General features: G+C 42.7%; 3 protein-coding genes across 3 annotated transcripts in view; 1 reads left to right on the top strand and 2 right to left on the bottom strand.

Moving 5' to 3' along the window:
* unc50 (unc-50 homolog (C. elegans)) overlaps positions 1-5,256 on the top strand; it is a 6,396-nt gene extending 1,140 nt beyond the window's left edge. The window contains exons 2-6 of the mRNA XM_019878491.1: positions 158-439; positions 529-649; positions 736-875; positions 2,046-2,153; positions 4,844-5,256. Coding sequence (XP_019734050.1) covers positions 172-439; positions 529-649; positions 736-875; positions 2,046-2,153; positions 4,844-4,980 — 774 coding nt within the window. The 5' untranslated portion in view covers positions 158-171 and the 3' untranslated portion in view covers positions 4,981-5,256. The remainder of the gene's footprint in view (positions 1-157; positions 440-528; positions 650-735; positions 876-2,045; positions 2,154-4,843) is intronic.
* Positions 5,257-10,655: 5,399 nt separating this feature from the next.
* On the bottom strand, positions 10,656-16,653 carry LOC109520938 (inosine-uridine preferring nucleoside hydrolase-like). Its single transcript, XM_019878564.1, has 8 exons — positions 16,547-16,653; positions 15,750-15,931; positions 15,495-15,674; positions 11,748-11,859; positions 11,529-11,665; positions 11,341-11,418; positions 11,097-11,213; positions 10,656-11,005 (listed from the first exon to the last, which is right to left on the bottom strand). The coding sequence occupies exons 2-8, from the start codon at positions 15,924-15,926 to the stop codon at positions 10,853-10,855; spliced, it is 954 nt and encodes a 317-aa protein (XP_019734123.1). The 5' UTR covers positions 15,927-15,931; positions 16,547-16,653; the 3' UTR covers positions 10,656-10,852.
* Positions 16,654-19,156: 2,503 nt separating this feature from the next.
* LOC109520849 (inosine-uridine preferring nucleoside hydrolase-like) lies at positions 19,157-22,364 on the bottom strand. Its single transcript, XM_019878377.1, has 9 exons — positions 22,205-22,364; positions 21,947-22,082; positions 20,804-20,984; positions 20,548-20,727; positions 20,354-20,465; positions 20,128-20,264; positions 19,973-20,050; positions 19,454-19,570; positions 19,157-19,385 (listed from the first exon to the last, which is right to left on the bottom strand). Exons 3-9 carry the CDS (start codon positions 20,981-20,983, stop codon positions 19,233-19,235), a joined length of 957 nt encoding a protein of 318 aa, XP_019733936.1. The 5' UTR covers position 20,984; positions 21,947-22,082; positions 22,205-22,364; the 3' UTR covers positions 19,157-19,232.
* Between the last annotated feature and the right edge of the window lie 2,946 nt (positions 22,365-25,310).

Below are 25,310 nucleotides of genomic sequence, written 5' to 3'. Positions count from 1 at the left end.
CACACACACACACACACACACACACACACACACACACACACACACACACACACACACACACACACACACACACACACACACACACACACACACTAACACTAACACCAATACAAACACAAGTCCTCTATACTCCAAGAACGTATTTCTGCTGTGACAGTTATTTTTAGGTCCATGTTGCCAACGACCAGCCAACACAGCAATGGTTCCCTTGGTTCGAGGGATGCTGCACGTCACACAGCAGGCGCCAAGCGCTACAAGTATCTGCGAAGGCTGCTCCATTTCAGGCAGATGGACTTTGAATTCGCCCTGTGGCAGATGCTTTATTTGTTCACGTCACCGCAGAGAGTCTATCGCAACTTCCACTACAGGAAGCAGACGAAGGACCAGTGGGCCCGGGATGACCCCGCTTTCCTGGTCCTGCTCAGTATCTGGTTATGCGGCAAGTCTGGCATCACTTGAGTACTTGATGATGTTACTTGGTTACGGTAGAATGATTAATGTTTGGCTTCCTTGCATGTGTACATGTAGTTTCCACAATAGGCTTTGGTCTGGTGCTGGACATGGGAGTTCTTGAGACATTGAAGCTACTGCTGTGGGTGGTCTTTGTTGATTGCATAGGAGTGGGTCTCCTCATATCAACCCTCATGTGGTGAGATATGCCAATGCAATAAATGCTATGTTAAAAAAAAAAAAAAAAGATTGTTGAGCTGTGAAAGTAATTGTTTATCTTTTCAGGGTGATAAGCAACAAATATTTGCTGAAACACCCAAGCCGCGAGTTTGATGTCGAGTGGGGTTACGCGTTTGATGTCCACCTCAATGCTTTCTACCCGCTCCTTGTCATTCTGCACTTCCTACAGCTGTTTTTCATCAACCGTAAGTGTATCAATCCAATCAGTCATTCTCAGTGAAAAGTTTTCATCATCACAAAGGGACTATTTTTTTTCATTTTCACACTAAACTGGGACGACTAATATAGCATTTTATAGAACCCAGAGAAAATTGGGCCTTCCCCTGTGAAGTTTGCATGTCCTCCCCGTGCCTGCGTGGGTTTTCTCCGGGTACTCCGGTTTCCTCCCACATTCCAAAAACATGCATGGCAGGTTAATCGAACATTCTAAATTGTCCCTAGGTGTGATTGTGGTTGTTGGTCTACAGTATGTGTACCCTGCGATTGGCTGGCACTTAGTTCAGGACCCGCCTACTGCCCAAAATCAGCTGGGATACGCTCCAGCTCGCCCGCAACCCTTGTGAGGATCAGCGGATTAAATTATGGATGGATGGGTGTGTAATGTTTTTTTTTTTTTTTTTTTAAACGACTGCCCAAAAGTAGAAAAATAACTAAATACAGTACAGAAGCAAACATGTTTTGAGTGTGAGCATTTGTAGATTCTGTATCCATTCTATAAACTATGCGAGCAAAAGTCATTTGGTTGTAAATTAATACGAATAACTCCACACCCTTTTATTTCGACACTCTTTTCCCGTTCATCATCTGTTTACACTGAACTCGCTACCTTGGACTTCTCTGTCTACCGCTCGGACATCTCCCCTAAGAACAGAGGTTTACATAATTTGAAACATGAATGTCTGAGTAATACATGGTTTAGCCAAATGAAAGGATTTATTTATTTATTTATTTATTTTGTGCAATGTTCAAATCTGCTGTCCAGTTGGTGTTTTCATAGTGAATGTCCTTGAAAGAGCAAATGTTGCGTTCTTTTTTTTCTTTCCTTGACTGTGTTTGAGAATATTCGAACATGACAAAGTCATCACCAGCGTTTGATGTGCTGTATACGGTACTTGTTGAACAGCGAAAATTCCTTTTGACACAGTAATGTGGGAGACTTGAGTGTAGCCCTTTTCCCCTTTCACACATCAACGCCAGGCCTCTGGTGCTCCCTGAAGCCTTCATCACCCTCATTCCTTTTCATTGGCTTTCACACAAAATAACGACCGAGGCAGGGGGAAAAAAAGGAAAAATTTCATTTTGACGAACAGCGTGAAAGGGGTTTAAGCTGAATTTGTGGTCCTTGTGTGTTTTAGATGTGATCGTGATTAAATCGGACTGGTTCCTCGGCTACTTTGTGGGGAACACCTTGTGGCTGATAGCCATCGGTTATTATCTCTACATCACCTTCCTGGGGTACAACGGTGAGGCCTCTTTCCATTTGAAATACACACATTGTTGCAATTCATTTCAGAAAACATGACACCTGGTGAGTGTTTTATTTTTTGTGTGTGAAATGCTGTATTGTTGCACTGTCATTGAGGTAATTTGGCAAACCAAGTATTGTCAAGTGTTTTAAGAAGTTCTATCTGCATTTACCTTTGGAGAAGATCACATGGACGTTGTGAGGTAAACAGGACGTTCTCCAAGGAGTTTGGAGACAGTTTTTGGACGATACAATTAGTGCTGTTTTTAATTCATTACATTATTGAGGCAGATCAAAAGCCAAAAAAAGTGGCATTATAAAGTCTTTCATTGTTTGTAAACAGACTTGAATAGATGCAGTCCTAGCCATTCACTTGCTGCTGTAGTTGAGACTAGTCCCAAGTCTGACCTGCAACCTTTAGTTTCGACCACCAGGGTGAATATCACCGTTGTGTTAGTTTTTGTAAATCTCAAAAAAATTACAAAATAAAAATAGAACATCAGGTCCATAAAAAGTGCTTAGGTTAACATATCAAAAACAGTAAGAACACTTTTCTGAGCAATACAAGTACTCAACACTGAACTTGCTTCGGATCACAAAAAATCAATAAGAGACCCTTAAATCACAGTGCTGTAAGTTAGCACTTCAGAAATAATACTGTTCATCATGACAAAATAAAGTGCTGAAATAAACATCAAACACTTCTAATAGGCTACTGAGGACACAGCAGCTATGCTGACTTCATGCCTCGTACGCCGGGTGTTCTCCTCGAGATTAGTTTGGCGAAGAGCTTTGCTTCAGCTCGCTATATTGCTAACGCTTTTGGTGGTGCTAACGTTAGCTGTGGATGCACTCGCCACTGGGTGCTTTGCATTAATGTGGGAGGCTAAACTTGAGCTGCTTCGGTGGTCAGCAAACTCATCCTTACAAATTAAGCACAACACTCTACTTTTATCAATAGTGCTGTCAGGGCGTTTTTTGAAAAGTAAATTTTCCGTTCATTGTGCCGAGAACTCTCACATCCTCCTCCATTTTCACCTTTCCTCTCCTCACCGCTACTTACTTAACCCGCCCAACTCCAATGGGAGCCAATCAGCTTATGCTAAACAAGCCCAAACATAATGACAGCCAATCAATGTCCGCTTCAGGCTGTGACTGACAGTTGTTTCCCCACCCTCAACTACTCGAACACAGGAAGCCAACACATGAAAAGGGAGATTATAAAAAGGCAACCCAACAACAGAAACAATAAAGTTACAGATTAAATTATGTATTTAATTGTTCTCAATTAATGCGATATATTGACACCCCTAGATACAACACGATACATCTTTATTTATGTAGCTGTGTTGGACACAATGACATTTCACACCTTTTAGGTGAACCTGAGATGGAATCACGCCCTCTTTGTGGTGATGACATTTCGGACTTGAATAGATGGACGGGAGCCCTTGCACAACATTAGGCCAAACAAAAAAGATCGTGTGTTTCCGGCAACATGAAATTTCAGCATAGGGTCGGTAGGTCAGACAAAGTTTTTTTTTTTAATCCCCCCATATCAAAAATTTTAACAAAATAACCATAAAACATAAAACAAGAAGACATTGAACCCGCCACTCCGCGGCCGGCGCCACCGATTTAGTTTTCTCCCTGCTCCGGACTCGGGGGGCCGGTGCACGCCGCCATCCTCCTCCGCCCTCCGTTTTTACTCGGCCCGTGGTGTTCATCAAATAGTTCGCTGAATTTTTTCGGTACATCAATGGATGCTATTTTCTTAACATTACGGTGCGAGCACGCGACTGTAACACAGAAAACGCGGTTTAAACTGTCGTCGGAGATCGCGGCCGCCGCCATATTTCAATGTTGTTGACAGACGACAGGGCAAACGACGCTCGCGCTCAACGTGAATATCGCGTGAGTTTGCACCGATGTAAACCCTCTACACAAAAATGTAGAGGGTTGTTTGAAAAAAATGCCGACCGTAAATTTTTTTTTCGACGTAGAAATTCTCAGTCGGTCTGGTTACCGGAAACACACTACTTTTTTTTCTACGCCTTAGTTTCAAATTAATTGTCGCTTTGTTTTTCATACTTTTTTATGAAAGATGTCTTCATTTAGTCTGATTATTATTTCAATCATTTATGTTATAGTTTTGTCATTTTTACAATTTAAAAATTCAATAAAAATATATTGTTGAAAACAATGTGTGATTAAAGATAAAAATGAAATACAGTAATCCCTCGCTATAACATGGTTAATCTTTCAAGGCTTTGACTACTTCAGGGATTTTCACTTCTCATGGATTCTTTTTGGAACATAACCTCCACAATAAACAAGGGATTGCTGTACACCATTCCAACTTCATTGATTGTTAAAAAATGGGGTATTGGGGGTAATTAAGAGCAAGTGACGAAAATCTAAATTTTGAGTTTTGATGGAAGGAAGGAAGCATGTTAGCCACTTTGATTTCAAAAAGAGATTAGGATGAAACACCAGATTAAAAGTGAATTAGTGAAGGCAGCTTCGTGACAGTCAGTGCAGCAGATTATCCACTCCAGTCCAAATGTGTCCAAGTGGTGAGCACCCTCACCTCCATTTAGTCTGCAAATCAATTACATCAAAACAAACTAGTCTGTGTTTGTCTGTCTGTCAGTGCAATGTGTAACGTGTTCAAACGTGTTCAAACAGCTCTGCCATTCCTGAAGAACACAGTTGTGCTGCTGTACCCCTTCGCCCCACTGGCGCTCCTCTACATCCTCTCCATCTCGCTGGGCTGGAACTTTACTCAAGGTCTCTGCTGGTTTTACAAGTACAGAGTCCAGTAGGAGCGGTGCGATGGAAGATGGACGTCGGGTTGGTTTGCACACAGCTTCAAAGTGACAACGTATCACTTCACAGGACTGGTTCTGACTTTGGAATGACTCCCATTTGTTTTGTGTTTGACTCAAAACCTCTTTTTGCATGTGGCGACATTGCAGGAAAAGAGGAAATGAGCTTTTAGTTCTTTTTGTATAATTTGTAAATACAATGATGTGAGGTTGTAATATATACACACAAAGAAATGAGAAAACATTTGTTGTGCTTTTGTTTTCTTGACGTGAGGAAAACAACTTTTTTTTTCTTGAGGCACACATTCCAGATCTCTTTCAATAAAATGTTTTCTTGAATTTTGACTTCCTGCTGAGTCTTCCCATTCATCTTTACAATGGATAAACTACAATTTAAATCCATTGGTCCATAATACGTCAGAGGGGGGGTAGTTGAAGGATAGATGGATGCTCTGGTGATTTGTGAGGCAGTTGTGTCAGATATTTGAGGTCCCTTCAATAAGTTTGACGTGCGGGCGTATCACAGGTGCAACCAGCCGGCACCGATCACAAGTGGGACTTAACTATGTTCAATTAAATGATGAGTCACCTTCAGTGCAACACTTCCAATAACGTTATATTATGCGAAGCACGTTGCATGATGATTATAAATTAATGGAGTGCCGAGCTTGGTGTATGGGCTGAACTACGTGCCACCAGACACTGGCTCTGAATCATTTGTATTTGAATTTGAATGGCTAAACTTGAATAAATGCACCGAAAGAACTGTACAATTTGACTTGCAATTCCTCACGAAAAATGTATCCATCCATCAGTCGGCAGGATCCACCCTAAACTGGGTGCCAGCCAATTCAGAATATTTTTTCACATTCAGTTTTACAAATACAAATTAAAATCTTTTCAAACAGACTCAGATGGCTTGACTTTTCACGCTTTGTTTCACAAGTAAAAATACTGATTTTTTCCAAATTCAGTTTATGTTGACCAAAATCCAGCTCCTTGGGGATGAGCAATCGATTGCAGAGCTCAGATCTCCTCTTTGTCCAATCCGCATACACAAAAAAATAAAATAGATATATCCCAACGGCTCTGGTTGCAATCTGGGATTGCAGACTGCTGACCGCTAACAACTTCCTGTGAGACAGCTCATGCGCCAACTTCGGGTAAAGGTGACCACAACACACTTGAGAGGTCCAGTACACCTTGCTGTGGGGTCTGTGCCACTATTCAGAGGTGCACTGAAGTGACTACTTGGCACACACGTGTCCAGAAAGGTTGGCCTTGCAGACCAAGTCGGGCGTGGTTCACACTGGTGGCCTTTTTTTTTTTTTTTTTTTTGCAGTAGACTGGCTGCGGGAGGAAGCGTTTGGCACACAGCAATAACCAATTGTGGATTGAAAATTATTAGACTCCAGAGAAGTTCCTGGCATCGAGTAGAGGCAGGAACCAAGAAAGGAGCTGACCCAGAGGACCGGCGTCCCGTTGGCACGTAGAGGGCCAAGAAAGGAGGAGAACTCAGAGCAGGTGTGGCATCTGGCTAGCGCTGCGGCTCAGAATTGTGGAGGGAAGAGAAAAAAAAAAAGAAAAAGCAGAGAACAAAGGCTCTTCTTGCAAACTCAAAATTAGGCCGCTCCCTCATTTTTGTGTGGCAGCTTGAGGGGAGACGGGAGTGGCATAGTTATCCCAAATTTTCCCTTCAAAGAAAAAGGGTGAAATTAACCAAAAGTGCCCCACCTTTGATTAAATGCCTTAAAATGACATACATTGCCTATCATCAATCTTTGAAAACTAACAAATATTCAGTCAACTCAACCACAAATGATTCTGAAAGAAAATAGCACATTGTAATTCGAAGTTGTGACACTTCTACATGCAAACTAATTCAACTTCATAATGCAATCCGTAGACTATAATGAGACACAAAACAAAAACATAAAAAGACATCTGCAACTTGGTGCCGCTCCTTTTTTTGGGAGGGGCGGGGATGGAGTGAGAATCTCGAGTCTAGAATGTGTGTGTCCTCTTTGGGGATGAAGAACAAATCTCTTTGTGCCTTGTGGAATGTTCAATCTGGAGGTCTTCACGTGTTACACCGCACATGCCCACAAGCATCGGTTTGTCTCAGAGAGGGAGCAGTCTGTTCCACATGTCCTGTCTATATCTGAACTGCAAAAGGCGGGGAACATTGTGGAAAATGAATAGTTTTCCAAAATAAAAGCCAAACTGTTTGGCACAAAAAATAGTTTTCATCTATAAATGGAATGTCTCTTTTGGTCCAATCTGCAACTTTCTTCATTTTCCACTAGACCGTTAGATAACACACGCGATAATAGGCCCTTTCCCACCGCGCTTGTGCTCGTGCTAGTTCCGGGCCACTGCCCAGGTTAGCCCTCGTTCTTTCTTTTTCCACCACCGAAATGGGCTCTAGCTCTGGCTCTGGCTCAGTTCCATAATGAAGCCGCCCAATGGCGGGTGTGTCCCACTCTGGGGGCTTTTTTTTTTTTTTTTTTTTTGCAGTAGACTGGCTGCGGGAGGAAGCGTTTGGCACACAGCAATAACCAATTGTGGATTGAAAATTATTAGACTCCAGAGAAGTTCCTGGCATCGAGTAGAGGCAGGAACCAAGAAAGGAGCTGACCCAGAGGACCGGCGTCCCGTTGGCACGTAGAGGGCCAAGAAAGGAGGAGAACTCAGAGCAGGTGTGGCATCTGGCTAGCGCTGCGGCTCAGAATTGTGGAGGGAAGAGAAAAAAAAAAAGAAAAAGCAGAGAACAAAGGCTCTTCTTGCAAACTCAAAATTAGGCCGCTCCCTCATTTTTGTGTGGCAGCTTGAGGGGAGACGGGAGTGGCATAGTTATCCCAAATTTTCCCTTCAAAGAAAAAGGGTGAAATTAACCAAAAGTGCCCCACCTTTGATTAAATGCCTTAAAATGACATACATTGCCTATCATCAATCTTTGAAAACTAACAAATATTCAGTCAACTCAACCACAAATGATTCTGAAAGAAAATAGCACATTGTAATTCGAAGTTGTGACACTTCTACATGCAAACTAATTCAACTTCATAATGCAATCCGTAGACTATAATGAGACACAAAACAAAAACATAAAAAGACATCTGCAACTTGGTGCCGCTCCTTTTTTTGGGAGGGGCGGGGATGGAGTGAGAATCTCGAGTCTAGAATGTGTGTGTCCTCTTTGGGGATGAAGAACAAATCTCTTTGTGCCTTGTGGAATGTTCAATCTGGAGGTCTTCACGTGTTACACCGCACATGCCCACAAGCATCGGTTTGTCTCAGAGAGGGAGCAGTCTGTTCCACATGTCCTGTCTATATCTGAACTGCAAAAGGCGGGGAACATTGTGGAAAATGAATAGTTTTCCAAAATAAAAGCCAAACTGTTTGGCACAAAAAATAGTTTTCATCTATAAATGGAATGTCTCTTTTGGTCCAATCTGCAACTTTCTTCATTTTCCACTAGACCGTTAGATAACACACGCGATAATAGGCCCTTTCCCACCGCGCTTGTGCTCGTGCTAGTTCCGGGCCACTGCCCAGGTTAGCCCTCGTTCTTTCTTTTTCCACCACCGAAATGGGCTCTAGCTCTGGCTCTGGCTCAGTTCCATAATGAAGCCGCTCCTACTTTGCTCTTTGCCGGTGGAAAACCATACACGTTCTCTGTAAGAACGTGTTAAGCACCAACTAAGCACAACACTGGCCCTGGCACCAAACGAGCACCAATAGTTTTGTTTTTCGGGTGGAAAAGGAGTAATTGAAAGCCTGCAAGATGTCATGACCAAATTTGAAGGACTCAGAGGTTGGATTTGTTTGCTGTAGTGCAGCAAGTCTGTCTGTCCTCTGACAAAGGGCATTGGATGTGAATGATGTACAGTGATTGACAGGAAAATAAAAATATTGGGATTCTTTTTTTGGTTGTTTGTTTTTTATTCTTATAGGCACTTGAGGATCCGAGGCCCCTGGCCGTTTTCGGCTCAGGTGAACCCTGTCTGAAACGCATGAAAGAGCCTCATATAAGGGGCTCATAAACCAGGCCCGTGTTTGGACATCCTGATTCGAGCGGTCCGCATGTCACCTCCAGTGTCTCGTAAGTGCTGTGTGTCAGTCTGTGTGTGTGTGTGTGTGTGTGTGTGTGTGTGTGTGTGTGTGTGTGTGTGTGTGTGTGTGTGTGTGTGTGTGTGTGTGTGTGTGTCAATGTATGCGTCCAACCTTTGAAGAGCAACTGGCACCCTCGTTTGCGCAAGAGAAACTGCAAGGGAAGTGATCGTAGGTTAACCTGGGGTGGAAATGAAGGAATGAGTCTAAAAATGTAATGCATGTGCGTGGTGCGCGTCAGCGTCACTCTTTGCGCTGAGAGGAGTACACGATTTCTCAAGATCGGAGTTTAGAGGGAACATTTGTCAGAGCTATCAATGACAAAAATCTGTAAAAATCTGTATTGCCCAAGATTATATCGGTCAAACTTAAAAACAAAAAATGAAACTGTCTCAAAAACCAGATGTGCGAGAAAAAAAGGCATTTTTAAAAAACAATCTGCATCAAACAAACCTTCAATAACACATAAAGTCATCACAGACTAAAATTTGCTGTTGACCAGTGTAATCATTGAATGTAAATATTTTCCGAATGTTGGCCTATTTGTAATCATTTGCACAAAACAAAGGGGAAACTTTTGCAAGGAACAAATGTATGCAGTGGTCCTACTCACTTGAGATTAAATTGTGGTGAATGTGTCTTGTGAAATAAAGTGAGTTTAAAAAATAACTCATTTAGACATTTTTTTCTTCGGATTTCAAATTGATACCAGGCACTCTAAGTTTCGGGAAAGGGTTCCAAAAGATTGTATAACAGAAAATGTGAATTGCGTCAGGAAGGGCACTGGTGTAATAACTGCGGTCAAATGATAATGAGAGTGACTTGCTGTGGCAATCCCTGTTGGGACAAGTCAAAAGTTGCAACATCTTTGTACATTTTGGGAATTACTGGGGGGAAATGTTGGAAACAAAATTTGGACAAAAATGGACAAAAATGTTGATCAGTTTTCCGAAGTCTGAGCTCATGTTTGAAATCAAGGTTTTAGTCTTCCTAAAATACATAAAAAGTGATTCGAAACCCTTTCCCATTCTTTTCAATTTGTGTCCAACACACTTGCTGGTGTTATGATTGTGTTCTTGTGTGTCTCCACCAGGTATCAGGGGAGGGCCTTCCCTCCAGCGTGCACACCTGCTGCCAATGTTTCGTCAGTGAACCATGTATTAAAGGACTGCCTAATTGTCAAGTCTCTGTCAGATTATTGACCTGGTTTGCTGCCCATTCTCAAGCGTTGTTTTATAGACCTCTTGAGCTCGTCATTGTCATTTTTGCTCTCTAGTCTCTTGCTAAATATTGATATTATTTTGTTCTCTCCGTGCCAACGTTGGTTTTCTCCGGGCACTCCGGTTTCCTCCCACATTCCAAAAACATGCATGGCAGGCTGATTGGACACTCCAAATTGTCCCTAGGTGTGAGTGTGAGCACGGATGGTTGTTCGACGATGTGTGCCCTGCGATTGGCTGGTAACCGGTTCAGGGTGTCCCCCGCCTACTGCCCGAAGACGGCTGAGATAGGCTTCAGCACCTCCCGCGGCCCTTGTGAGGATAAACCAGATCGGAAAATGGATGGAAAATAATAGAGCAGATTTTTATGGAGTTAATAATGTACATTTATCACCTTCACTGAACTTAATTCGAAGAGGCGTGCTTAACACTTTTGGGCATTTTGCAGAATAAAAATCGGTCAACTGGATAACACATACAACATGTAACTAGCAACCATTATTGCCTCTGCTTCTAAAATGATGGCTAAGCGCCTGCTACTTCAGTGCATTCATCAGCAGTTGCTGGAACACTTCAAGATCCACTTTCTTCAAGATGGTGACCTTATGCTCCTTGTGCAGCGCGTCAATGTAGTCCAGGACCATCATGCCTCTGGTGTTTTTTCCCTCCAGCTCCACCGTAACGGCCACCTGCAGCAGCAACGCCACGTATGTTTCTTCACATCTCATCTTTCTGATGGAGCCGAATGCACCTTATTAAGAATCGAAGAGAAGCGCTGACCTTCTCGCTTTCCGTCACCACATTGTCACTGATGGCTGCAGCCAGAGCGTAGGTGTCGCACGTGTTGAATCCAGGTCCTGACACCAGCTCCTTTTGATACCGATCTGTCTGAACCATCTACAAAGCCAACAGGTTAACCTGTAAAAATGGGGATCTATAGAGTCTCTCCAATGTGTCGTAACATTGCAAGCTTAAACATAATTGACATGATGTGTAAATAGGTGCTACGCAAAATCATCTTTACCTTGCGGGTGTGTGCATAGATAGTCTGCATAAAACGAGCCTTTGGAGTATTTTGGGCCAGCCAGGTATCACAGAAGGACTAGGGCACACAAATACAGGGAGATATGATTTTTTTCTATGACCATGGAACGCTCATAGAAAAATGTTGCTTCCTTTCAGAAATCACTAGAAGTGACATATGCTCCTCACCCACGGCAGGCTGTTCCTGCAGCTGAACTCCCATGAGGCGATTGTGGTGGGGCAGGTGTAGCGTTCCAGAACAATGTAGGCGGCCTCAGGGTCAGCCAGAAAGTTAAATTCTCCACACACGGTCGTGTTCCCTCTTGCTGACGTGTAAGAAAACACAGGTGTCCGTCATGCTCAACATCTTGGTGGGCGGTCAGCATAAATTGCAAATGGGCCAGTTACATTCTATGTTGCCTCCCATGATGTAGATGCCCTTCAGTCTGGCGGGCAACGACGGGTCCATTTTGACAGCAAGTGCCAGGTTGGTGAGGGGCCCTGTTGCAACCAGGATCACCTGCACAGGGAAATCGCATTACGCTTCACATTTTTACATTGTATTACTTTACAAAGGACGACCCTTTAAAATGAATCTGAACTGTAAATTGAATGATGAATTCATCTTTTGTGGAAATATTTGTCACATGATTGTAAAAGGCAGGGATCAAATCTCAGAATACTACTCTGGGAGGAAAAAAAAAATCACAAGTATACAACATAGCCAGAGGCTCCAATTTAATCATCCATCCATTGTAACAGGTGAGCTGAAGTTTATCGCAGCAGACTTTGGATGAGAGAGGGCGTACACCTTGCCTGGACTGGATAATTTAGCATCTTAATTTTACTTGCTATAGTAGTGCTATAGGCTACATAAGATCAAAGATCAAATATTTAATAGAAAAAACATTTCTGACACTAGGAAATTTTGAATGGGACAACTGACTCTTGCAAGGTGGAAAGCACCATGGTTTGAAGTTGGAATGCTTTGAATCGAGCACATGACACAAGAACTGGGGTGTACCCAATATTTTTGCCAATATGGCCGCCCCATTAAGGACGCCGACAGACAAGAATCTGTGGTGTACATAATGGCCAACATAGCTGCCAAGTGTTGGGATTATTCATCCATCCATTACAAGTGTCACGGTGCGTACTGGAGCCTATCCCAGCCGTCTTCGGAGAGTAGATACACTTTGAACTAGTTGCCAGCCAAACGCAGGGCACACATAGACTAACAACCACTTGGGGAAAATTTGGAGTGTCAGTCGACCTACCATGCATGTTTTTGGAATGTGGGAGGAAACCGGAGTACCTGGCAAAAACCTATGCAGGCACGGGGAGGACATGCAAACTCACACACACACAGCTTCTGCACTGTGAGGCGGGCGTGCTAACCAATCGACACTGTGCTGCCATGCCTGAATTAATGCAGGTTAAATTTACAGTTAACCTGAAACACCTGAAACAACTTGCTCTCCCAATTTAACAGTTTAAGATACGGATTCCACAATGGACTTGTTAGAATGACAAGGTTTTGGTGAACGCGAGCATGTTGTCATTTTTTTTTTTTTATATCGGATTAAGAAAAATAACTGAATTAGGGCGGGTTAAATTGCAAGTAAATCAAATGAAAATGTCAGATAAATGCAGTAAAGTTCACATTCAGGTCAACCGAGGCGTTTTTGTGACTTCTCCTAGGTTCAAATCAAATTAAAGTTACAAAATGATGTTTTCGAAACACAAGTGTTTTTTTTTTTTTTTTTCTGAAAGAGGACACTTAAGTCTAAGAAATGTACAAACATGCGAATTGAGGAAATATTCTGCCCACAGTGACGAGTTAATCAGAGATTTTTCGACAGATTATTCAGTGATTTTTAGATAGATTTTCCTGCCAGCTCCAACTGCAACTTAATTAGCTCCACTCTAGCCCATGGGTTACACACCAATGTAGACACCTGTTTTTCTTTTTTTTTTTTTTTTTTTTATATTTCACTCACTGAACACTCACATAATTTTTCACAGCCCGTTTTGTTCAGCGGAAATGTCGGTGCTGTTGGACAGTCTGCGGCTGGATGGATGGATGGATGGCTTGTGGAGCCGATGAGAAGAAAGGAGGGTCATCGCAGAGCGCAGATGCGTATGTGGAACTGGGAGTCGCCGCTTGGAATTGAAGCGAATTTACATGATGTGAGCCAATCTCTTTTTCATCAATGGACGCTACAGCTTCTTGTCCGCTTTCAAACTTAGCTTGTAGCAAACGTGTATACATTTTCAGCTTGACGTCATTGATCCACTGGTAAAAGGACACTTTGATTCTCTCCTCTTTCATCTATAACTGCTTCAAACAACAAAGTGCATGCAGAAAAAGGGGTTAAGATTGCACGACTGTCTGTGTCTTATGTGTTGTGTTGTATTATTTTTTTCATTTTATGTGAACTGTTCTGTTGATGGCGGTGCGGGAACCTACAGCGGCTCCTCTCTCTCCTGCGGTTGAGAGGAAAGAAATTTCATCTGTGCTGTATGTTGCACACAGAGCACATTTGACAATAAAGTTGACTTGAACTTGAACATATGGGCGTGTGTACATTTTCAGAAAAATTATTATTATTATTATTATTAAAAAATATATTATTAATACAGCAACATTTTTCCTTTATTCTAGTAAAGCTTCCTTGAGATTTGCAATTAGTAATTTGGCATGCGATTACATTGTCGGTAATGGTGTAGCGGTACACTTGCCTGACTTGTATGTGGACAGTGTGGTTCTCATTCAGTGACGGTTTGGATGTGAGTGTGAATGGTTGTTTGTCTCTATATGTGCCCTGCGACTGACTGGCGACCAGTTCAGGGTGTTGTCTTCCTTTTGGCCCAAATCAGATGGGACAGGCTCCAGCAACTTACCCTGACCCTCTTCAGAATAAACAGTGTTGAAAATGGATGGCATGCGATAACTTGACCTAACATGCATTCTTTTGGAATGTGAAAGGAAACCTGAGTATCAGGAGAAGGCCCACACAAGCACTGACAAAACAGGTAACATCCATATTGACGAGAATTTCTCTATTGAAAGGCAGATTATTCTCAGCTACTCCTGCCCCATTATCTGTAATTTATTTTAAATATTTTTGTGTGTCATTGAGTGATGTTTTTTTTTGGCCATTCATTTAACTTTTTTTTTTTTTCTTTTTAAATCAAGTAAATACAGAAAGTGAACATTTTTGGGACCTCAGCAGCACATGAGGCACTTCATCTTCTGCAAAATTAATCAAGGTCTGAACAGGAGTGTAAAATGTTTTTAAAAAATTAATAAATAGAAAAAAATACCAAAATCAAACCGATGTAATACATATGAACAACCACACCTAGGGACAATTTAGAGTGTTCAATCAGCCTGCCATGTATGTGTTTGGAATTTGGGAGCAAACCAGAGGACCCGGAGAAAACCCACACAGGCCTGGGGAGAACATGCAAACTCCACACAGGGAGGCCAGAGCTGGAATTGAACCGGGTACGTCTGCACTGTGAGGTCGACGCGCTAACCACTGGGCCACCGGGGAGGTGGTTGTTCATATCTGTGTGCCCTGCGATTGGCTAGCAACCAGTTCAGGGTGTCCGCCGCCTACTGCCCGAAGACAGCTGGGCTAGAGTCCAGCACCCCCCCGTGACCCTTGTGAGGATAAAGCGGATCGGAAAATGAATGAATGAATGAATGTAATACATATGGTGACACTGTGCTCAACTGGTTAGCACGTCCACTTCACAGTGCAAAGTTTGTGGTTTCAAATCCGGCCCTGGCCTTCCTGTGTGGGGTTTGCATGTTCTCCCCGTGCCTGTGTGAGTTTCCTCCAGGTACTCCGGTGTAGTCCCACATTTCAAAAACATGCATGGCAGGTTAATGGAACACTCTAAATTGACCCTAGATGTGAGCGTGATGTTTGTTTGTCTCTGTGTGCCCTGCGATTGGCTGGCAACAGTTCAGCGTGTGCCACGCCTACTGCCCGAAGAAAGCTGGGATAGGCTCCGGTACCCCTGCAACCCTCATCAGGTTATGCAGTTCAGATAATGGATGGATGTGGATGGGTGGATGTAATACATATGTTTTTTTTTGTTTTGTTTAGTTTTTTTTTTAATTTAGATTTTCCATGGACTCACCTCCCCAGGATTTTGGTTGGTCATGGAAATGATAGCCTCCACAGCATTAGTCTTCTGCACCAGTTCCAGCCCCGGGGCATCTGGATCGGGGGCATCCCCCAGCCCGTCCTTCCCATGAAAGTCTCCTGCATGTATTTTGTTGCACAGTAGAGGCTCCTCAAAGCCGGGGTACACCTTTATCTATGATGCATGACATTGCTAAGTTTGAGCCCAAGAACCGGCAACTATTTAACATGCATGCAAGTAAATGCTCACATCGAGCCTGTTGCAGATTTTCAAGACGCGGAGGGTGTTCCTCAGGGCGTTCTGTAGGGGAGTGTTGCCGTGAGTGCAGGTGATCCCCAATATCTCCACGTTGGGAGCTGCCAGGGCCATCATGATGGCCTGAGCATCATCCACCCCTGTGTCCACATCGAGGATCAGCTTCTTCATTGTTTCTGGAAGAAGCAGAGCGAGGATACTTGGCAATGACTCGTGGCCGCAAGGTCATGAAAATCCTCTCTGAATGCACATTCACAGCTGCAACAAATTAAATCATCTAGAGGAACGTCAATGCAGATTGGCTGCTCACGACAGCTCTGCGCTCTGGCCTCTTTGGGTCATTTGTGTTTAGCAACATTCCTGGGATATCTTCAAGAAGGAATGTAAAAACAGCTCACGGTTGCTTTAACTCTGCTAAAAATGACGGGGAACACTTTTTTTTGTGTGCAACTTTACATCTCAAAAGCACTCAAGAGAAACGCCAAGAGACCTCCAGACTATGAAACAAACAGACCACAAAAAAAAAGAAAGAAAAAAAGACCACATAAAAAGTTCATAACTCACAAACTTCACTCGAAGCTAAGTTTCACCTTTTCATGCACCCTGTAACCAGATAAGATGATAAGATGTCCATTGTAGTAACCTCTGTCCCTGAAAGGATTAATTTATGTATATATATATTTTAATCTATGCCAGTTTGGACCACAGGTATGTGATTAGTCCAGAAAGGGTTTGAAAAGAAGTTATTCAGTAGGTTTTTGAGAGAGGGCTGGAAAAATAAATCAACTCACCTGCCAGGCAAGATCGTATGATGGCATAGACTACTAGGGTCTCTCCAGTGAGGAAGTCGGTCTTTCTTGTGCGACATCCTGCTTTTTATACATGGGTGGGGCTAGTGTGAGGAAATGGGGGGGAGGATTGCACAACAGCCACCAGTAAACACAATGTATGCTGGTTTTTGAGGAAAACTTTTTTTAGCAACGAAAAAAAAATCCTGAAACCGTTAATTCAAGTTACACATAATGAGACTCCACAATCTATTCCGATCAGAATTACGATGATATAACGATTTAAGTCATCTGAATAAACACACCCTAGGTAAAGACAGTTTGGTGCGTAGGAGCAAAGCGGAAAGTGAGCCCGTCTGTAATTCTTCAAAACCACAAAGTCCTTTTTCCATTTCTGTATTTGCAAATTAGTCTTGTTGATTCGAAAACAACATGGTCTAAGTTGAACACTGTATATTTTTGGAATGCTCGGTTGGAATGAGAATGAAAGTGTCATATCTGTTCAACATACAGTTACAGTACATGTTGCGCCCTGTTTTTCTACAAAGCCACAAAGGTTTTATTCTTCTGAGTGCTCATATGACGCTCATGCTGCTGTGTGCAACCAGAGAAGCTGTCAGGCAACTGTATTTGGGACTTTTCAGGAGCGGTGCCTTGCCTCTGCCAGACTGCCACATCAGCACGTAAGGCCTGGCTCTCATGCCCCACGTTGACTGGACAGAACTACAGTGTTCACAATCTGGAGCCAATCAGTTCTCCTACTTGCAAGGCATCAAGCTAAATGAAAGCTTTATTTAAATTTGTTTCTTGGAGAAACTATTGGGAAACATCCTCTATGGCAATGTCGCCTGGTGTACCCCACTCTTACCCAGAGTCCGCTTGGACAGACTCTAGCTTACCCGTGATCCTAATGACAAAAGTGCTATTAAAAAATGGATGGAATGGACACGACAGGTTTCAGATTGACATGATGTGAGTTGTATATGCTTATGTTATGCTTCGTAATACCTGCCATAAATCTGTGTCCTTACATGATACAAGGACCCCTTATAAGAGAGCCTGTGGCCAGTTCATTCCACAGCTGCTTGTGTGCAGCCAAGCAGGAGTACACATCTGTTTTGGTGATATAACAACCACACCCACACAGAGTTTCTCAGTTACTGACTTGAAAGCGGGACTGGATGAAATTCCAGAGCAAAAGCAACACTTTAATTAAATGCTGGATCCAAAGCATCTCTCAAAGCCACAAGTTAGGAGCTCATCTGTGTGACGGCGGGAGCTCATCATGCCGTTCCAAAGCTTTGGAACGGCACCGTTGTATTCAAGTACCCTTGTTGACAAAATGTAAAAATGTCAACCAGCTGTTCCAGATGCTAATCTGCTTGCCGGATACTGAGCATTGAGTAAGGGACCGTTCCCCCTGCTCAAGAAGTGCAGCACTCTTTGCTACAAGGGACCGTTAAGATTACATCTCATACAAAATGCTTTCACTCACACAAGTGGAATTTTTTTTTTCGCTCACTCCCACAACAGAAATGCTCACACACATTATTTTCACACGACAACTGATTTTTCCCCCCCCCCTCTCATACACTACTAAACCGCTCTCACACGCACTCAAAAAATTTTGGGCTCACATACACGTATTGGGATCCAAATTCAGTCCACGAATATATGATTGTAAGACCCCTCAGGCACGACCGATGGCCGAAGATTTTTTTTTTTTTGTTCTTCGTGCAGCCCCAAAATATGAACTAGTGAGCGGTGACAGTGATTTTAGAGAGACGAATGATGTGGAGCACCAAGGCACTTTGGGATATCATGGTGAAACTTGCCTAAGGGAACTTGGTATAAACATGATACCATTGCACTGCCACTGAAACAAAAGAAGACCCCAATCCTTTCATTATCATAAACACAATAAATATGATGCTTGACGCTCTCTTCATGTTCTCTGTGTATGTATATATATATATATATATATATATACAGGTATATGACGTCCACTTGTCCAAGGCTGAGCTACACTGCAGTTGTTTGCAGAGTAGCTAGTGATAAGAGGACAAATGAGGTAACATTTCCTGACACTTACCCAATATTGTATGTGCTACGTGGGAAAATCAGAATACAAATATGTGATTTTTTTTTTTTTTTTTTTAGTAACTGTCCACAATCTGCACTTTTGGGTCCCGACCTACCAGTTGAGAATCACAAACACGTTTTGTTTGCCTCCAGACCTCATTGGCTTTTGACATTTTTGACGTACCGGTACTTGTTGTGCTTCATGTGGATCTCACTCCTAAAACTTACTGTGCTCTTTTTACCGAGCCTTGCAAGATGTGTTCTCCGTGTGGCAAAATGTCATCCACTGGCCTTTAAATCAAGATACAAACCAAACGACAATCAAGCCCTCCTTGAGACAAATGTCTCGAATGTCTCTAAAACAATCTTTTTTTTTTTTTTGTCTGAGACTTTTTTCATCACCAGTGAACAGTTCTTCAAGAAATCTTAGCGAATTTAATGAAATACCTGAGGGGAACAGCTGACAGCATTAAGAGTGCGAAGCAGGAACATTGTGTTAATTTGCGGAAGCATGTAAACAAACAGCAATCATTCTTTTTTGAATCACGATTTTATTTGACTTATGAAACACATTTCAATGTTCCCATCTTGGCTGTTGCAAGTCACTCTACTTGAGTGAATTGGTGAGCATCTGCTTAAACTTCTCCAAGTCGACTTTCTTCATGATGGTGACCTTGTGTTTCTTCTTCAGCAGGTCCATGTAATCCAACACCATCATGCCTCGGGTGCAGGCCCCGTCCAGCTCCACTGTCACAGCCACCTAAAATATCAGCACAGGCAGTTAAAAAACTCAAACTCAACTGAGAAGGAAAGGCAGCTGCCTTTTACCTGCTCACTCTCTGTGACGAGGGAGTTATTGATGGCGGCGGCCAGGGCATAGGTGTCGCAAGCATTGAAGCCTTGTCCTGCTGTGATTTCCTTCTGGTAGTCCGCTGACTGAGATTTCTGGCATTGCGTGAAGAGTAATAATATGCCCTGAGATGCATGTGAATCTTCACATCCATCCAGCTCATTTCATTTTCAGGGCACTGAATCCGATCAGGACTTTCTAGACAGTCCAGTTGCAATCAATTCAACGCCATGAGAATAAGCACATAGATGTCAATCAAGTTCGCTCAATCGTGGGTTGAGCGAACTTGAATTGTATCGCCTGAAAGCGGACATACTATGGAAAATTGACTTATTAATTGCTTGTACATAAAACGTGCTGTACAAGCAGGAGTGCCTGGATACCCACCAAATTTGAAGTAGCAATTGATTTGTTCGCTGCCTCTTTCTGAAAATATGTCTGCGTGAACCTGTCTGTCCCTTTTAACGCATGTGCTGCAATGCAGCCTTGACTCTTACCGTCCTGGAGAGGCATGAAATGTTTTTCATGAAGGCAGCTTTCTCAGTCTTCAGAGAAAGCCACTGGTCACAAAAGGACTGAGGAGGGAAGAGAGAAGGCAAAAAAGTCAAAGCATCAAAAAAAGTGACCTATTTAACTTCAAGGTGAGGCGTACCCATGGCAGGCTGTTACTGCAGGTGAACTCCCAGGAAGCGATGGTGGTGGGACAAGTGTAGCGTTCCAAAACAACATAGGCGGCCTCTGTGTCAGCAACAAAGTTGAACTCCCCGCATGTTGTGGTGTTACCCCTGGCTGTACGCATCACATGGCATGTCATGCAACAGATCACCGAGGGGGAAAACAAAGGTACAAATGCATGTTTGGGGAGGAGAGAGCCGTACACTCAATGTTGCCTCCCATGATGTACAGAGCCTTTAGCTTCTTGGGAAGGGAAGGGTCCAGTTGCACTGCGACTGCAAGGTTAGTTAACGGTGCCGTGGCCACCAGAGTCACCTGCGGTATAATTACGACACATCAAGCTGTCACACTCACTCTGGCATGTAATAATGATGAAAACTAGCCTCGCTTGTCATACCTCTCCTTGGTTCTGCTTGACCATTTTGATTAAGGCCTTCACACCATTTTTCTTCTGTACCAGTTCCAATCCCGGAGCATCTGGATCTGGGACATCACCCAGCCCGTCCTTCCCATGGTAATCGCTGGCATGTTGCTTGTTGGACAGGAGTGGTTGCGAGCATCCTGCGTACACTGGGATCTTTGGATTCGATGGCTTATCAAAGCTCCAAAGCATGTACGAAGTTCAATCACGCTTGAAATGTGGAGCTACTTACATCCAGCCTGTTGCACGCCTTTAAAACCCGGAGGGTGTTCTTCAGGACTTTCTCAAGGGGGGTGTTTCCATGGCAGCAGGTGATCCCCAGTATCTCCACATCAGGTGCTGACAAGGCCATCATGATGGCCAGCGCATCATCCACCCCTGTGTCCACATCGAGGATGAGCTTCTTTTTCATCCTGCATCCAAGCACAAGAAACCAGTCATTTGCTGGGTCTGTAAGTCTCTGAAATGAAAGGGCTTCATGTTCAACTGATCTTAAAGTGTCATGGACAGGGAGATCTCAGCTATATAAGAATATGAGAATGTGGTTTAAAAAAAATGCATTTCCAAAAGAGGCGAAAGCGAATTCAATTAACCATGCATGCAGATTCACGTGTAGAATGATCCCTCGCTTATTGCGGTTAATAAGATAAGATAAGATATCCTTTATTTGTCCCACACTGGGGAAATTTACAGCAGCAAGATTGTGGGTAGAAAGAAGAAAGAAGAAAAACAAAGTGTTTGCATTCACAAAATAAATGTTACAGTTTCAATGTACACCGTTCAATTAAGTGCAATATAAATATAGATATAGATAAGGTGGCTGTACCATTTACAATTGTTTTTCACATCACATCATTTTATTTTTTATTCAGCAGCCTGACAGCAGTCGGTAGGACCAGAACCCACCGTGAAAGAGGAAAATCCACGAAGAAGGCACCCCCCCTGTACAGGTATACGTACATGTGTATGAGTATATATTTATATATATATATATATATATATATACACACACACACACATGTATAAGATGTATAAAATGGGTTAGGTTAGTGTACAAATAAAAAAAAAATACAGTAAACATATTCATGTAGTCCTGTATATGTTGCTCTATGTGACTCGCTGTTGTTTTGCTGACTTTTGCTGCCTCTAGCGGACCTTTCGTGGCATTTTCGCTTTTTTTTTTTTTTTTTGATGAATACTTTTGAAAAATCCGTGATGCACTGAAACTGCGAGAAGTGAACCGCGAAGTAGCGAGGGATCACTGTATTAAGTGTGAATGCTCACTGAAGGGAAAATCCTTCAAATAAAAAGACAACCTTAACGGTGGAAATCCTGTTGAACAAGCAAGGGTTATTCAATTGAAAGGAATCCTCACCCGGGGAGAAGTCGTTGGTTGTTGGAGAATGATCTGCAGTTGCTGCCTGTAAATATGAAAGACCCTCTGACAGGCAAAACTTGCACAGCCTCTTTTTATGAGCTTAAGTTTCTTGTGCAAGAGGCACCACCCAGGCCTGGAAGGGTAAAAAATATTCTTACAAACACTGAGAAGCTTCAGAACACATATTGAAATCATACATGTGGTACTTGATTTTAAATAATTCATCATGTTGAAAAGTAGAGTTTATTCAATCACCTCTCACCATGGTGCCGGCAGTACTTGCGCAAGTGTGTCCCAATTCAAAACCACAAGAGAGATGTGAAGTTAAGTCTGGATTTGGTTTGGTGGTGCAGATGCAGAGATGCATGCATTTTCCATGTAGAATATTACAGATAGCCATTTTGTTTATTGAGATACCGTATCTCATTAACAACCGCCTGCACACACTTACTGCTTTAGAAGGGTTGTGCAAACAGGATCTTTTCACACATTGTTGGCAGCCTGCCAGTTGATGACAATGAGAAGCCTTGTTTTTCATCTTTTTCTTTACACCTCATACAGTACAGCTCTAAGGTGGGGGACTCTCGTCACGACTTGGACACGTGTCAACTTAAGTCGCTAATTGTTAGGAACTGGACCAAACCGAATGTTTTTGGATTCCAAAAATGCAGGCTCAGACAAAGCGTGGTAACGAAATATTTATTACAGAAAAACGCACCAACAAAGTACAAACTGAAATCCCTGGTCACAAGGAGCCAGTAAAAACAAGGCATGAACAAAAAGTGCTTGCAAAGGCAAGGTACACTAGAACACTGACACCACACAAATGAAATATCAAAAGTCCAACAACGCACAACCAAGGATCAAGATCAAATTAAAGGAATAATGAAAATACTTATATTGATTCGATGACAAAACGAGAGCGACTACGAAAGGTATCAAGAGGTCTAGAATACAACAGTGAGCAGGGCCAATAATCGGACAATGACGAGGCAGCTTGGCAGTGCATGGCAAGGCTGGATTGGAAAACGCAGAACAGGTGTGCCTGCTGCAGGGAAACGCCCTTCACTCCAGCTGGAGCCGGAACACAATCAAGACAGAACATGACACAAATTTTATGACATGCTTGGCGAAAACTTATCGACTTGGCATTCATGCGACTTGACTTGATTTTGACTTGACCTCCATGGAGGAGCATGCAGAGGGGGAGGCCAACGGGATGGGCATCCACTGGGGGAGAGTTGTGTTCACAGGTTATCCGCCCTCTCCAACCCCACCCACTCACTCGATGACAGAAATGTAATCAGATTAACCCTTTCAGGGTCAGCGGCCACTACAGTGGACAGTTTATCATGTTATCAGGTTACAGGGGTGCATGAAAGGGTTAATCATTAAAAATCACAAACACATTAATGCACATGTCGGCGGGCCATCCTGCAGGGATATCGGGCTTTTTTTGGTCTGGCAGAAGCCTGAAAATTGAATCTGAACAGTTTATAATTCCCTCCACATGTTCCAGTCCCAGCAAAAGAAAAACAGCCCCAAAGCATAATGCTGTCAAAACCATACTTCACTGAAGGTCTGGTACTCTTTTGGTGAGAAGCAGTGTTGTGTTCGCGCTCAACATGCGTACCTGTAGGAAATATGGCCAAAAAGTTCTACCTTGGTTTCCAGCAAGGCCAAGTTGGCCTCTAAGTAGCAGCCTGCTGTGTAGACGCATTTGGTTTGTGATTTATGAGATGTCCTGATGCCAGCATATCTGTGCAAAAGAATGTGAATACTCAAATTGCCTGTAGAGGCTTCTCAGATGACAAGTTCACACTCTTTATCAGAGATTTGCGTGATCATACTTTGCTGAGAATTAGCAGGTCTTTGTCAAGACAAAGTGGAGAGATTCTCTGGTGATTCATTTGCTTTGAAGTTAGGCGAGAACATACATGATGCGAAGGTCTGGGCTGTGGGGATCTTGGAGATGAGGAGACATGGTCCACTTGTGGGATATTTAATAAATAAATAAATACATACATAATAGAGTCAAAGACGACCTCAGCTACAACAATGCTGAACGTGCATCTAAAGCACCTAGCCCCCAGGGGATGCACAAGAACAGGATGTGAGCAAGCGCATCATGCAAGCACAAACTTTCACAAGCAGCTATAACGAAGACTGGTAATATGCTGTCAAGAGGAGGGGTGGGCAAACTTTTTGGCTCGGGGGCCACATCGATTCCTAAAATTTGACGGATGGGCCGGGTCAGCACAAGATATGGTACATATTAAAAACTACATATGTTGACAGTCCATACCAAACATCAACAGAACAAGCATTAAAGTATGAACATACTTTTTTTAGTGAGAACAGTGAAACAACTATGTCCTGTATGAACGTCCAAGTATGTTAAAAACATACATGTGTGACAACACAAGCAGCAAAGTGCAACAATATATCGCCCAAAAACTGTTTAGAACACAAAAACTGCAGGACAGTACAGTACAATACAGTACAGCAGGGGTGGCCAACCAGTCAGAGACGAAGAGCCAATTTTTTTACTGTGTTACTGCCATGGGCGTCATTAGGCCTATTTTAGGGAGGCTTCAGCCTCCCTAAAACTGTCTTTAGCCCCCCTAAATAATTTCATTGCATTATTTAAAAAAAAGTATTATTTATTTTTCCTGTACTTTTGCAAATATATTGCATCAAATTCAATGTAATGTGGCCATTTTAAATTACATTTCGATAACCTGCCATTATTGTAATATTAATCTCCCAGGATTCCTGAACGCAACAGGTGTTGCGTTAGCATTTGACGTGTCTGTCACCATCTCCACATCAAATGCTAACGCAACAACTGACAGTTCATTGCCGAAAGTCAGGTTGAGTCGACAGCATGGATATTCAACAGTTTTTTAGAAAGGTAAATTAAGTATTCAATGCATCCATGCTGGTAAAACTAGTGACTATAGTCCGCTAAAATATCTCCAGTAACAGCAGAAACTGCACTGTAACAAGTGTTCACTTTTGGATAAATTAAGGTGGTGCTTAATAAAAATTAAGCAACATTTTATAATTAAATACATAAATAATCATTACACCAACTCTTTGAGGCAACACCTATTGAGATTTTGGCCTATATAAAATAAAAAAATAAATATAAAATCAATTTATTTATTTGATAGGAATCAGGCTAAAGACGCACAGAGAGTGAGCCGGGGGGAGCTCTGCTGGACAGGTGAGTCTATCAGATCTCAAGGCTAATTTTACTTGCAAGGCTGTTCCCAAAATGCAATCGGAGCTTCCAGTAAGTATTGAGCAGCAAACTTGTGTTTTTCCAAAGTGATGAAGCTTTTGCATCTCATTGTAC

Source organism: Hippocampus comes, unplaced genomic scaffold, assembly GCF_001891065.2.
Source record: "Hippocampus comes isolate QL1 unplaced genomic scaffold, H_comes_QL1_v1.1 scaffold345, whole genome shotgun sequence".
NCBI classification, from domain to species: domain Eukaryota; kingdom Metazoa; phylum Chordata; class Actinopteri; order Syngnathiformes; family Syngnathidae; genus Hippocampus; species Hippocampus comes.
Note: the sequence above shows the minus strand (reverse complement) of the source record. Positions and strands in the feature narration are given on the sequence as shown.

Excerpts from the sequence above, each read along its gene's own strand:
- LOC109520849 (XM_019878377.1), bottom strand. The coding sequence starts at position 20,983 with ATGAAAAAGAAGCTCATCCTCGATGTGGACACAGGGGTGGATGATGCG. Across the intron at positions 20,466-20,547 it reads TCAAGCAGAACCAAGGAGAG|GTGACTCTGGTGGCCACGGC; the intron begins GTATGACAAGCG and ends ATTATACCGCAG. Across the intron at positions 20,051-20,127 it reads GCAGTAACAGCCTGCCATGG|TCCTTTTGTGACCAGTGGCT; the intron begins GTACGCCTCACC and ends TTCCCTCCTCAG.
- LOC109520938 (XM_019878564.1), bottom strand. The coding sequence starts at position 15,926 with ATGAAGAAGCTGATCCTCGATGTGGACACAGGGGTGGATGATGCTCAG. Across the intron at positions 15,675-15,749 it reads AAATCTGCAACAGGCTCGAT|ATAAAGGTGTACCCCGGCTT; the intron begins GTGAGCATTTAC and ends CATGCATCATAG. Across the intron at positions 11,419-11,528 it reads GCAGGAACAGCCTGCCGTGG|TCCTTCTGTGATACCTGGCT; the intron begins GTGAGGAGCATA and ends TGTGTGCCCTAG.